Source organism: Phyllostomus hastatus, unplaced genomic scaffold (genome assembly GCF_019186645.2).
Source record: "Phyllostomus hastatus isolate PE091 unplaced genomic scaffold, TTU_PhHast_1.1 phas_scaffold_755, whole genome shotgun sequence".
NCBI lineage: Eukaryota > Metazoa > Chordata > Mammalia > Chiroptera > Phyllostomidae > Phyllostomus > Phyllostomus hastatus.
In genome coordinates, this window is record NW_025334039.1 from 4783220 (window position 1) to 4797514 (window position 14295).

A 14295-nucleotide genomic window follows, 5' to 3' on the forward strand; every position below is an offset into this window, starting at 1 on the left:
GGAACTTTGAGAACAGTGGAAGCATTATGTGATTGTGAAGGAGTTATAACACCATTAACTCCAAACAGCATTCAGTCCTTTTTTTTTTTTAAATAATGGACTGACTAAACACAGTGGGAGCCTTTAGGAACCCATCCACCAAACTGAGATGAAACTTCAGGTGATATGTAGGGTTGCCAGTGAGATGTTTACAAAGAGAGGGATTCGGGCTCTACTGTCTCGGCCCTGTCCCTGGAGGGGTGTGAGCTACAACGAGCCCACGCCTTGGTCACCCGAGTGGCTGCCTCACGAGCTGGATTTGCTGGGCGTTTTCATGGGACCTCGCTTCATGCTCAGAACAAACTCTGTCAAAGGCAGTATCAGCACCAGCAGCATCAGCCTTCCCACATACCACACTACTGACGGCTAGATTCTGCTCTCCTGAGGCACAGACCCAGCTCCTCCCAGGCCTCCCTCAGGCCATGGATATGGGAGCTCATGTATTAGCTTCCTATTGCTGCTATAGCAAGTTAACATAAAGTCAGTGGCTTAAGACAAAAATTTATTCTAACTCTGGAGGTCACAGGTGCTAGAGTCAAAGTGTTCACAATTCCTTCTTGACCTCTGCTTCTGTCTGTCATTCCATCTCATCAATGACACGGACTCTGACCCCCTTGTGATTATACTGGACCTGCCCGGATAAGCTTGGTTAATCTTCCCACATTAAAATCCTTAATTATATCTGCAAAGTCCCTTTTGCCATATAAGGTGACATACTCACAGGTTCTGGGGATTAGGGTGTGGATGTCTTTGGAAGGAGGCGAAGATGCCTCTCACAGTTTAGGAGGCAAGTAACTGTAGACCTTGGGTTTTGAATGACCCTGAGTCAAGGGCAAAATCAAGGGCAGCCCCAGAGAGGAAGAACGAATGCCTGCTCTGGTTCCCTTATCTGGGTTTACCAGCTTTGAGGCCAGCTTGGCTTTTATTCCCCAAACAGATCCTTTTCCTTGGCCTTGACTGAGGTGCCCCTCAAACTGACGGCCAAGCTCTGTGGGATTTCCCAGGATCCCACAGGGTAAAGCTGGTGATCGGAGACACCACCACCTTCCCAAGTTGGCGCTGGGTTCGAACTGTTGCTATTCAGCAAGTGAAATTTGAACAACTGAACTGATAAAGACAAGCAGGGTTCCTTCGGTTCAAGAAAGACTGCACCTTGTGCACTAATCGGATAACAAATGGCAGCAATTTGCCAGGGGCTGTTTTTGGCAAGGCCTTATCTTAACAAGATACTTATCACTTCTTCCCCTCTGAGTTATACCATATTACCCTAGGGGGGAAGGAGACTCAATTATCAATTGCTATGGACTCTCATTCTTCTAGCTCCTGGTTCTTATTTCAAGATTATCTAGGCCTGAATCCCAATAATCATTTTCTTCTGAGCAAAGAGAAAATCACAATGTTATATGCTATTCATCTGGTAAGAAATGAGCAAACCAACCAACACAATTAGTTCATTTTGCCACTTGCTCAAGAAAAATGCCTCTGAGAATTAATTTAAAGACAATTTTTTAAAAGAATTTCAGTTCCTCTAGATGCTTCCCATCACAATAGGGTTTGGCAAATTAGCCCTCTGTACCGATCTCTCGGGACCTGGGTTTTGAAGAGAGGGATGCCTTGGCCTTATTTCTTGGCACTGGTTAAAGGCATGTTGGAAGAGAAGGCAATTGATTAACACGAGGCTTGAAAATTATCTGTGGATTTCTGTTTCTCATTCAATTCCTTTCCCCCATGACCGTGAATAATTGGATGTCAGCTGCTTGCGAACTCCCCTAGTATCTGCCAATTCCTTATAAAAGTCACATTTCTTTTTAGACACAAGTCGATTTATCCTGTAAAAGGAAGGAAACCCTACTGAGAGCAAGGCTGAGATCCCACACTGAGATCAACCATCCTATGGCTGAGGGACCCAATACAGTGAGTGGGAAGAGGGGGGGTTTCACTTGTGAGCCAGTCCATGTGGTGACAAAATAACTTTGAGGGACACGTTCCAAGACAGCTTCCTAATTTCCAAATGTCACTCCAGCATGCACTTTCCCTACAAAGGGCGATGAAATTTTCAAGTGGCTCCGTCGGCCCTGGAATAAAGGTTCCTTTGGGAATGACAATTACAGCATTACCAAGCGTCTGGGCTGAGTGATGGCTGGGCTCACTGACCAGCTGGGGGATCGCGTCCTCTGATTCAAATATGCCTCTGCAGAGACCACCCGTTCTTCCTTATAAATGGACTTCCGGGTTGCTCTTGCATAGTGGAACCCAGAATGTTTCACCTGTGAAAACCAAGGGCTTAGTGTTCATTTCATTCCTTATCCTTAGTGATAAGTGGGTGTGGGGAGTGAGTTAACCCTTTCCTATCATTAATTCCTCCTACCAGCTACCGCTGGCAGTCTGGGCAAGGCTGTGGAAGCAATGCTGAGCCAACAGACACCTAACGGAGCTTCCAATTGGCGTGGCCAACCTCCCCAGCATGGGCAGCCCCTGCCCTGGCCTTTCCCAGCTGCCTGTTTGAGGCTTGCTTTCACTGGCTCTGTGCTTCCCGTTATTAGCAGAGACCAAAATCATCCTGACTCCTGTCTGAACACTGGTTCTTGACTGGGGCTCCGGCCAGTGGATGAAAGATGATCATGCACTGTGGTCTCCATGGAGCTCCTCCCGACAAGGCCGAGCGGGGCAAGGAGAAAATTACAGACGGTCATGGTGCCCACCCGGGCAGGGAAGAGCTCAAAAAAACAAAAAACAAAACAAAAAAAAAAAACAATGTCTGGAAACAGCCTCCCAACACCTAAGCCCCCAGAACTACCTCCTGCAACTTGCCCATTTCAGGACCAGTCTCTGGCCTGAGCAACGTCATTCCTGATCTGAAGGAGTTTCTGGGACTGGTGGAGAAATCGGGAAGCACAGAACAGTTCCCGGTACACAACAGGCGTAGATACACATCCCCACACTCATATCCCTGTCCCCGCATCCTGCCCACCAGCTTCCCTATCTCCCAACTCCGCCACCTGTCCTCTGGCACCTGGTGCACCGGACAGCTGCTTCTCCGAGGAGCCCCTGGAGAGCGGGCTGTCTGTTCCCCAGGAGCCCTCTCCAGTTAAGGCTGGTGCAGACCACCTGCGACCCTGTTAAAATGCAGGTGTGCATCCAGTAGGCTGGGGCGGGGTGGGGGGGCGGGGGGGCCGGGTTCCAGGCTCTGCATTTCTAACAAGTTCCCAGGCAGTGCCAAGGCTGCTGGTCCCCAGGCCTATCTGAGTAGCAAATCCTAGAGCAGTGGTTCTCAAACTTGGCTGCACACGGGAACCCACTGGAAGCTTTTAAAAAGCGCTGATGCCACAGAAATTCTGATTCAGGAGGCTGAAGGTGTGGCCTGAGCCCTGGGATTTAAAAAAAAAAATTTTTTTTTAATTCTAAAGTGCAGCCAAAGCAGAGACACCCTGCTCTAAAGGATGATGCTCCACTTTAACAGGTAGAAGATGATCCAGCACTAGGGAGATGTGTCTTCTAAGCAATCTGAACTTCAACTTGCTCGTCTGTCCTCAGGGATCATTGGCTCCTTTCTGGCCTCTGTGCCTGAATGGTAATAACCGCAGAAACACTTACGTTGGCCTTATTCAGTGCTAGACACCTCTCTGAGCACCTCACGTGTCTGGATTCATTTCAGCCTCACAAGAACACTATGAGGTAAGTGCTAGCATTATCCTCATTTCACAGCTGAGGAAACTGAGGTATGGGCAAGGTAAAACATGTTTCCAAGTCCCACAGCTAGCAGGTGATGGCTCTGGGATTCCAGCCTACGAGGGCTGGTGCCGGGCCCCGAGCTCTGACCACTTCTAGGCTGCGTAGCCTCAGACATTCCCCACCGTCTCAGAACTTTCCCCCAAACGCTGGGGCGGGACGTGAGGCCTGGGTCCAAACGAGCACTGGGCTTGCCCAGCCGTCAAAAGCCAACCTCTGCTCTGGAAGGACGTCATTATATCTGTGGATATCCTGCAGGGAATGTGCTGGAGACGGAACAGATGGCCAGAGAGGCCTCTCCCATATTCAACATGACTGCCAGGACTGTCTGTGGGCCATTTGTGACTTTATAAACCCCTGATTTAAGACAAAGAGGAGGAAACATTGCAGCAGGCCATTATAGGCAGCACCAGAGTCTGTCTGGGCGTCCCGCCCCTGTGGCATGTTCCAGAACAGCCAGCTTCCTTCCAGGGCTGCCCAACAGCTGCCAGGGCTGGGGCAAGGCCAACCTGGCGGTGTCTCCTGGCATGGTCATGCAGATACAGCAGAAGATCGGCTCCGGGGCTGCCCACCTTTCTAGAATTCCGGAGGCACAGAGGAACTCTGTTTTTGTGCACCTTTGACCTGCCTGTCCTAATAGGAGAGGCATGGATGAGAGGTCCCCAGGGACAATGCTTCATCCCTTGACAGGCAGCCATCCTCTCCCCCTGCCCGTGTCTGACTGTGTATGCGGGGGTGCAGCCTGCCGTTCTGCTGTGCACCATCTCCCCTGTGCCTTTGCTCAATCAGAGCGACGATGGCTAGACGCACACCAGCACATGCGCGTGACACACACACTCCCACATGCACATGCTGAGTCTGGGGGTCCATCTCTACGCCCCTCCAGTGTCATGCCCTGAACTCACACAGCCGTCATTTTGTAATGCTCTGTCTACTGGCCCTGCGCTGTTCATATCAGAGTATGAACAGACAGAGGGCGAGGACTTCGTCTCCAGAGCCCCAGCATCTAGCACGGTGCTAAGCACACGGCAGGTGTTATGAGTTGCATTCTGCCCTCCACCTCCAACTCATACGTTGAAGTCCTGGCCCCAGTTCCTCGAAATGGGGCCTCATCTGAGAAGAGGGTCATTGCCGATGTCATTAGCGGAGATGAGGTCCTACAGCAGTAGGGCAGGCCTCTCTGATCCCATGTGACTGGTGTCCCTACAAGCAAGCGGACAGCTGGACACGGAAGCAGACACATACAGGGAGAACGCTGTGCAAACACAAAGGCAGATACCGAGGTGACGCTTCCACAAGCCAGGGGACGCCAGGGAAGCTCCAGAAGCTGGGAGAGAGGGTGGATGCGACAGGTCCTTCCTCACGGCCATCAGAAGGAACCAGCCCTGCCCACACCTTGATCTCCGATGTCCAGCCTCCACCTGAGAGAACACACCTCTGTTGTTTAAGCCCCCAGCCTGTGGCCCTTTGTTACGGCAGCCCTGGAAATGAATACAGCAGGTCTGCAAAAGGTGAGGGAGGGACAGAGGGTGTAAAGGGAACTTCAGTTCCATTTCCCTCAACACATAGTTAGTGAGTTCCTACTTGTGCCATTATGGAAAGAGGTAAAGAAGAAGGGAGAGAAGAGGGAGGAAATGAAGAAATGTGGCCAAATTGGGGCTAAATGTTGGGGGTGGGAGTCTGGCTTAAGTAGCCCCACCCTCACCCCCCGAATTCCTTTCCCAGTCCTGTGACTCTCTTTCCCTGGTACCTTCAAGCATCCAACTCCCCCCCACCCCCCGCACTAGTCTCTCCCACCTCCCCACACCTGCGCCGTGCTAGTCTCCAGAAAGACTCGTATAAAGTCTAACAACACCTTTCTGAGTGGCAGCCCTTCCACGGTCTTTGCACTTACACTTCAGGAAAAATGGTTTTCCTGAAAACCAGGGGCCCCAAGATGGCTAAGACTCAGACCTGCCCTCTGGGGCACAAAGCCCAGTAAAATCATGTCCAAGGCGTGAAGTAAGTGTCACAACACAAGGGAGACATGAGCACAGGGTGGAGAGAAGGGGGCATTTTACAGACCCACATGGTGCATTAGGGCCGTCACCAGCCACTGGGGGGGCCGCTGGGCACGTCACACACGGCCCGTCTGACCTGGGATGTGCTGTGTCCAGTACACATCGGAATGCGAAGACTTAGTATGAAAACAAGTAAAATATCTTCATAATTACTGTTGATTACATGTAGAAATGGTCCTATTTTAGATCCACCAGGTTATATAAAACATTAAAATAAATTTTACCTGTTTTCTTTTTACTTTTTAAAAAGTGGCTGCTAAAAAAATGTCAAATGAGGTGTGTCACATTATGCTGTGAGGAGGCGGCACCATTCCCAAAGGACATTTAAACTGAGCTTGGGGTGGGGGTGGGGGGGGTGGGGGGGAGCAGGGAGAGCTTCCTGGAGGAGGTTGCATCTGAATGAATAAAAAAATCAGAATTCACTGAGCAGCTCACCATGCGCCTGGAACTTTCCATACATTTTCTAATTTAATCCTTAATAACTGAAGTGTTGGTATTTTATTTCTACTTCACAAACAAGGTTTCCAGTACTAGGAATGGTTCAGCTCTCTGTCCCAGATTTCACGGCAATTAGTGGTGCAGGCAGAGGAAAAACCCTTCTCCCGACCAGACCTGCGGTGGCAGAGGGATGGGGACGGGAGGCAGAAGAGATGGCTGGTGCTGACGCCACTCACCCTCCGCCAGGGCTCTCCCACAGAGAACCGGCGAACAGGCTGGGACTTGTTCAGCCCTCTTTGTGCCGCCAAGGTTAAACCCAATTGGCTGAGAAGCTCCTTCAGTTGTGTAATTTACAAAAAAAAAAAAATCAAATTATGTAGAGGCCTCTTATAATTGAGGGTAATTTAGGAAATAACTTCCGAAAACGGCAGGTTTTACAGCTGTGTTACCATTTGGAAATGACCCAGGTCGTTTTGTCACTCGCATGCCCTTCTCTACCTTATTTTCACAGCATGACACAGAAAAACCCCACGAGGGCACTGAGCTTCCTCTCCAGGTTCAAACACCTCGGGTGAAATGAGGCTTCCCGAAACAGGGCTGCTGCCTAGAAAGAAGGCCTGAATAAACGTGGACCCGTCTGTGAGCTCAACGACACCACCCAGAACAGGGTCTTACTTAACAACCACTCCGCGGGCACTTCGCTAGGCACCGGGAGTATGACAAACTCAGCCACAGGAGGCCTTTCAAACTCCACCGCTGCATCCACCCATCCTCCAGGATGTGGGCTGAGTGCACACATGCGCACACGCCACAGAGAGGTACGTACGGCCTTATAAATCAGTGCCTCCGGCTTACTAATAACAGAGTCTACCAGACAGAAAACATAAATCAACATTTTTAGGAAGTGCTCACGATGACTAGCTAGTAGCTTCCAGGCAAGAGGAAATCATCTATCTTATTATTATTCCAAGGAATTCCAAGTGTGCATCTGTGCAGTATCCGAGCCTGCAGTGCAGGGGCGCAGCCCAGCCCAGACCCCTTAAGTCCCCGCGTACCAGACTCAACGCAGCTCATTGATAGCTACTAATCGACACCAACTCTGCCCTTGGCAGTCCCTGGGTGCTCTTTAGACATGATGTAGAATCTCGCGAACCTGCAAGACTGGTATCTCACTCCTGTTTTACAGATACGGAAACCAAGGCTTGGGGGGTTAAGGAATTACCCCAGGTTATACACCAGGGCTCTATACACCGGGGCTGGGACCTGCCCCCCCCCCATTTCCTTCAAGCACTCAGCCCTCTCCTCTGACCCAAATCGTGTCTGAATGTAGAGTCCCCATCTGTCCTGGCTTGATTGGAAATCCGACCAGGGTACCTTCTCCGGCTCAAGAATAACGGAGCCACTGGCCACCATGAAAGGGGCCGCTCACTGTCTCTGGTTTTTGCAATGGGCTTCGCTCGTCTATTGTAATTTGCGATTAATAATGAAGCATTTCCCCAAGTGCTGTGTGTGAGATCAAGCTAATGTAAAATTTCATCTTTGCCAGCCAGCTGCCGTTCTGCTAGGCTGACAGTAAGCAATATCTTTGCATAAGGAGCCAGTCCACAACTAAATCAATTAATCCCTCTTCGGCTGGGAGACAGCTGTTGGGTCAAAGCAAGATAATTAGACAGACTCGTCATTTACCAGGTGGTTGGTAATGAAGGGATTAATTGACCAAAGTAGGGGCTGGACAATGCCTGCTCCTTCCTGCCTCCCCCGGTGGATACCAGCATTCAGCATCATTCTTCCTGACCAACAACTCGAGAGGCGGGGAGCCCTCTCCTCCCTTCTCACCGCCCCTTCCGAAGCACACACCAGAGACCCGGCAATAAATCAGTCTCGGTCGTCCTTCTCACAGGGCTGTGAGCAGAGTGGCTCAGTATACAGAGTTCCTCCCAGTCCTCTCCCTGGGGCTCTCTTCTCGGGCTCGCCCACAAAATCCTGACCGAGCCTCTAGCGCCCAGGGCGCTGACCCGCGTGCCTTCCCAGGAAGCACGCGAGGGAATGCGACCTCTATCCCAGCGGACAGGCTGCCTGCGCAAAACTGACACGCGGCTTCAGTAGAAATGATCGCGAGCCACCTCCGTGCATGTGCTTGGAGCTGCTTTTCATGTAATGGGTTACGTGAGAAGCAGGGAATCGGAGATGGTTTAGACCAGGAGGGGCCCTTTCCTACCCTCCAATCCAGAGTTCCGGAACTCTGCTGCTGCCCATCGGCATCACCAAGGGAACTCTGAAAACTACGGACGTCCTGGCTCTATCCCAGACCAACCAATAAAATCAGGATCTCGGCGGGGAGGCCTGGGCACGGACGTTTGCTCAAGGCTCCCCGAACGGTCCTAGTGTGCAGCTGGGGTGGACAACCCTAGTCCAAACCCTTCGTTTTGTTGATGAGGACCCTGCAGGGACGAGGGGACACGGCCTGCCCTAGAGAAGCCCCACAGTTAAAAAGAGGCGGAGTCCGAAGCAGAAGCTGGCTCGTAAATGGAATGCCATCTCCTGTGGGCTCCTCGGAACCTCCAACCCTGCAGCGGATGAAGAGACGAAGCCTTCTGGAGCAGCGGCCAAGCCTCATCCACCTGCTACTAACCTCCTTTCCTGTCTCCTTTCCCGCCGGCTCCCAGCTCCAGCTCCAACTCCTCCCTGTTCTCTACCGTGCCACGGGCTGTCTGTCCCGCACACCCCTGGCCCTGCGGTCCCTGTTCCTGCAGTTCCTTCCCTCTGTGATGCTGTTCCCTCTCGTCTGTCAGGTGAAGTCTGACATGTGTTCAAAGGCCTGGTTCCAACGCCACCGCCTCTAGAAAGCCCCCCTCTGTGCCCAGCACCTCACGGGGTTAATTACCCCTGATTCTCCCAGGACTTTGCTGAAAGCCCCTCTCTCACCCAGCACTCACACATCCTGTTACCAAAGTGCCTCTCTTCCCCGTGTCTTCTCTCGCTGTTTATTCTACACATGCCTGTAGGAGAAACATATTTTGGCGAGCGGTGCTGAGAAAACTATCTAGGTTGGGACTAGGAGAGCTCCCTGCCCCTCCTTAGACATTCAAGCTTTTATCAGTTTAAAACATTCAGTGGAGTCATTGACCTCAGCTTCCAAACTTCACCACCTTGTGCTGCCCTATAGCAGAGCTCTGCAGGTGACTCCTGCTCAGCGGGGCTCCAGCCAGGAGACAATGGCCTCTCCAAATACCAGGGTCCATTCGCAAAAACCGATCTTCAACTGTTTGTTGGGCAACTACCACGCATTCCATACCATTTCAGGAGCCTTGGCGCTGACTTTGGGAATTGTGCAACTATCCTGTGCACATGCCAGATCAGGGCTTAGTCACTGGGAAAGAGAGCCTCGAGGAAGCGTTTTCCCACCCAGGAAAGATGAACCGGTCAGCTCTCACGCCAGCTCCGACGGACCCAGCCTTACTGCTTGGGAGCTGTGTGATCCTAGAAGATAACTCAGCCCTTCTGAGCCTCAGTTAACTCACCTGAAAGCATTATTGGATACTTTCCTTTTCAGGGCTGTTGTGAATATTCAATGAGCTATGTGTGCAAAACACCTGGAATAGTCACAGATATGTATGATCCATTCAATGAACAGTACCTTTCTCCCTTACCTTCCCCCCCCCCTCTTCTTCTCTCCAACCTACCTCCTGGTGTCTACCTTATGGAGAAGTAAACTTACTTTAACGCATTGAAGAATGAACCAATAAAGGCCCTAGTTTATTATTTTATAATAAAACATTGACTGGCCCTCAGAGACCCCCTAGGAACGCCCGCAGACCAGTGAACCTAGTGCACGCCTCCTGGCTCAGCGCTTATGAACTCCTGGTCAGCCCCTGGGCTGCGCATCTGTCTTCTCAGGACGTGGTAATCACAGAGCAAGTATAAATGCTAAAGAAAGAACTAGGCAGGGCAGGGCTGAACCACATGAGTGATGCTGTGAAGATTTCGGGGAACCCACGAGAGGACCGGGAGGTGGGCGAGGCAGAAGGACAAGCTGTCTCGCCCTCGCTGGCATTTAGGGGCAATTATGCCCTATTAATGGCTGACATCGGAGCTCTGCCCCGAGAGCCCGTGCTGAGCCAGGGCGGCCCGCAGATGTGCTCGGCCCACAAATATGCAGTTGGAAACTCCTGAACTCTCAGTGACTTGACGCCAGCTGATCTGATCGGCAATTACGTTTTATTTTGGGGCCAGGGAGACAGCATAGAACCAGGAAAATTATAAGACATCAGAGTGCAGTTTTTCTAAGAATATCAGCTACCCGCTTTTTTTAACCGATTGTTGTTTTAACGGTTAGACATTTGCAAGGGACTAAACTAAGAAACCATGGACACTAAAATCAGATGATAGCCAAGTTTCCCAAGGGAGGTTTGGAGCCTTTGTCCAACAAAGATCTGGGTGTGATTGGAGGGCGGCAGGGGTAACTTCTACCAAGAGAACTTTGCTGGTGACAGTGAGTACAGCATAGAGATAAACATATTTGTAATTTGTTCTGGGTTTGAATCTTTACTCTGCTTCTTACTAGCTGTGTGACCTCGAGCAAGTTGTATGACTTCCACGGCTTCCGTTCTCCCATGGGTAAAATGAGGGTGTAATACCTAGCTCGGGGCTTACCGTTCACATTTGATGCGATGTTCATAAGCACCTAGATAAGCATCTAGGCAGGCCTCTGGCCTACCTAGCATCAGAACACGGTGACGAGGCGGTGTTGGTTTCTCACCATCTGAAGTGAGCTGCTCCTGTTCTCACCATCCTATGTCACACCCAAACCACCAGTCAGCTTCGACAGGGGATGTGGCATCTCCAGGAACAGTTTGGTATCTAACAAGTACAGGGGTTGTCATCTGCCTCTGGGATGACACCAGCCCACGCTTACCGGCTTCCACAGCTTGGCTGGTAGAGAAACACAAGAAACCGCAACCAAGCCAGATCGGGTGCAAAGTTTCAAGTGCCTTGTGGACTCAAAACCTACCTAAACTCAGCAGGAATGCCCACTCCCTTCTCTACCCTGAACACCCCACCCAGGGCTCCGCAGCCCAAAGGATCACCAAGACAGTTTCTCCAAGAAGCGGCCAGGGACTGGCCTTGCATGAGAATGGAACATAATTGCAGCTTGTAAAGGAAACAGCCTAAGAAAAAACATCCCGGGGCAACATCCCCAGGAAACAGGGAGATCTTCCTGCAGGGACGTTATCCTGGTTGCCAAGGCAAGGGGTCAGACGGCTTGCCCACGGCATTCTTGATGGAGGGCAGTGACTCAGCCACCTACGCCCTCACCAGTGGCTCCCAGAGCTGCCTCTGCAGCCCTGTCTTCCCTCCCAGGTCCTAGGCTACTGCCACTAAATGAGCATCTCACCCACACGACACTCAGAACACCCCCGAAGTAAGAGATGGCCTCTATGCAGGGGGGTTCTCTCTCCTCTCATTGGTTTGCTCGCCAGTCAATCATTCATGTCAATTCTCGGACAGCAAGAGGAGCCAGACCTGGAGGCTGACCACACACGCGCTGCTCACGCTCCTGCGCCCGGCGCCTGGCACTGAGCTGCTCACAGCAGATACTGGGAACGGCAGATGAAGGAGTGAAGGAGGGAATGAATCTGGGAATGTACGAACTCCGCAAGAAGCACCGAGGAAGGCACATCCTCTCACACAACCCTGCAAGGCAGGCATGTTTAGCACCATGCTATCAATGAAGGGAAGCAACCTCAGAGGGGTTAAGTATGTTGCTCACACTCGCAGAGCTAATACATGAAGAAATCATTCCTTCAACGTGGTCTGACCCTAAAGTCAAGTCTTCCAATATGGAGTCCATTCTCACGACCGTGATGATGATGCATTGTATTTACACAGCCTCTGACACATCAGAATTTGTCCTCCCACCGTTCCGGGGCTATGGGAAGACTGGCCCAGAGAGGCGACTCATCCCGCAGGCAAGACTGCACTGCCAGTGGGAGGTGGGGCAGGAATTTGAACCTGGGCTTTCCTTTTTCAATCACAGATATTCGGGGGTACCCGCCATCAGCCAGGCCCTGCGTTAGGGTTGGGGGCATAACAGAGACCAGCACAGACACGGCCCATGGATTTTTCTCTCCAGAGGGGCGCCTGCTTCAGAAATAGTCTCTTCCCGGGACACCATCTGCTGCCCATAAAATTTCCTCCAGAAAGCAGCAGCGCTCTGGCGGTTCTGTTGTGAAGTGGAAAATGATCTGGGAGCAGAGGCTGTCAACAGAGAGATGGGAATGGTTTGCATTTCAGGAGCGCGGGTTCGTTTGCTGCGTGGCCGCCCAGAAATCGCGTCCTTTGTCGAAGCTGGCTCCGCTCGTCCTAAGGACAGCGTGCGAACGGATGGAGAGACTTGCCTGCCTGTCGCAACCCAAGCAGTTGGGCAGCCACACAGAACGCAAGTGTCAAGTTCCCTGCTGAGTCAACAGAGGGCCCAGGAAAGGGAGCCTCGGAGTTCGGAGTTCGCTCGCAGTCACCTCGCCCGTCTGGCCCAGTCCTGCTAGAACTCCGAAGTGGAGCGAGTGAGCGAACCTGGCTAGGCCACCTGTGATGGCCATACTCAGGAGTCCGTTCTTCCAGGAGGAAGTGTGGGTGAGAGACAGGGAAGAGATGTGGGATCTCAGGCTCACCCCTCTGCAAGACTTCCAGGAATCTGGCACCTTCGAGGACAAGCAGTATTTTCCTCACCCAGCAACGAGGTCAACAGAAATACTAAGTTAGCAATGTGATATAAAAGAAAGCTCAGAGACAATGGCCAAAGCAGTAAATCTTTTTTCTTAGCAGAGATCAAAGGTTGGTGGATGGGCTACTAATTGTTCGCTCACCAGTTCTCGGTGTCAAGCGCTAATTAACGTTCCCACAGAAGGACCCTGGGGTCTCTGTGTCAAGACCCACACATATCAAGTCCAACCGGGACTCCCTTTGTTCCTGGATCTCCACAGAGGACACGCTCCCGCAGATGGAGCTCATTTCTGCTCAGAGGAACTCTTCATAATCAAGTTCACTTTATACCCTGACAGCCACTTAGCAAAACGTCCCCACACCCAAGGGCGTCTTGCCAAAATGGCGCTGTGAGGTGCAACTCTTGGAGCATTAGTGGGCTTTAAAAACCGAGTTCACCCCCTTGTGAGCCTTCTATGGACGCGGCAGAGGGGAGACCGCACAGCCCACCAGCTCTGTGACTTCAGAGTCCCATTGACTGCACCTGTGTGGATCTCAGGGGCCCAAAACCTGGGCAGGTCTGAAAGCTCACTCCAGCACCACCACCCCTCGCTAGCATGTCAGCGCCCTTTATATGAGCCAGGAAGCAACCACTGCAAGTACAATGCCAGGCAATGCAAGAAAGTTTCAAATCCCCCCCCAAAAACAGAATTTTGGAGTTTCTCATCCCCACCCCCACCCTTACCCCTTCCCAAACCGATGCATGAAGACATCAAGGAAGTTTCCAGGGCTTACCTGGGTCGGGTTGTAGAGTTCCTGCAGGGGGCTTCGAGACCCCTTCCGGCAACAGATGTCCACGCCGAAGGGGTTCCTCCGCATGACTGAGGAGAGAAAGTGAAGGCTCATCAGGAATGAGCAACACATGTGTGCTGTCTGACAAGGAAAAGGCACAGAGGAGGGCAGAAGAAACAGGCGGGGAAGAAAGACAGACGACAGGTTTCTCGCAAAGCTGCACCTCATCGCCCTGGCTGGTGTAGTTCATTTAGTGGATTGAGCTCGGGCTGCAAACCAAGGCATTGCAGGTTCAATTCCCAGTCAGGGCACATGCCTGGATTGCAGGCCACAGCCCCCAGCAACCGCACATTGGTGTTTCTCTCTCTCTCTTTCTCCCTCCCTTCCCTCTCTAGAAATAAACAAAATTAAAAAAAGCTATACCTCATCTAATGACACTGGGGCCATTCAGGCATCTCCACACACCCAGAAGGACAGAAATAAGGCTAAAAATTCTTCCCAAAAAAATTTAAGAAAAAAAGACAAGGCATCGAAG

The 14295-nt window shown here is 51.5% G+C and overlaps 1 protein-coding gene across 2 annotated transcripts in view; it reads right to left on the reverse strand.

The window, feature by feature from the left end:
• Positions 1–14295, reverse strand: part of CHST11 (carbohydrate sulfotransferase 11) — a 245524-nt gene that overhangs the window by 109799 nt on the left and 121430 nt on the right. For both annotated transcript variants that reach the window (XM_045826661.1, XM_045826660.1), the window contains exon 2: positions 13764–13849. In XM_045826661.1, coding sequence (XP_045682617.1) covers positions 13764–13849 — 86 coding nt within the window. The remainder of the gene's footprint in view (positions 1–13763; positions 13850–14295) is intronic.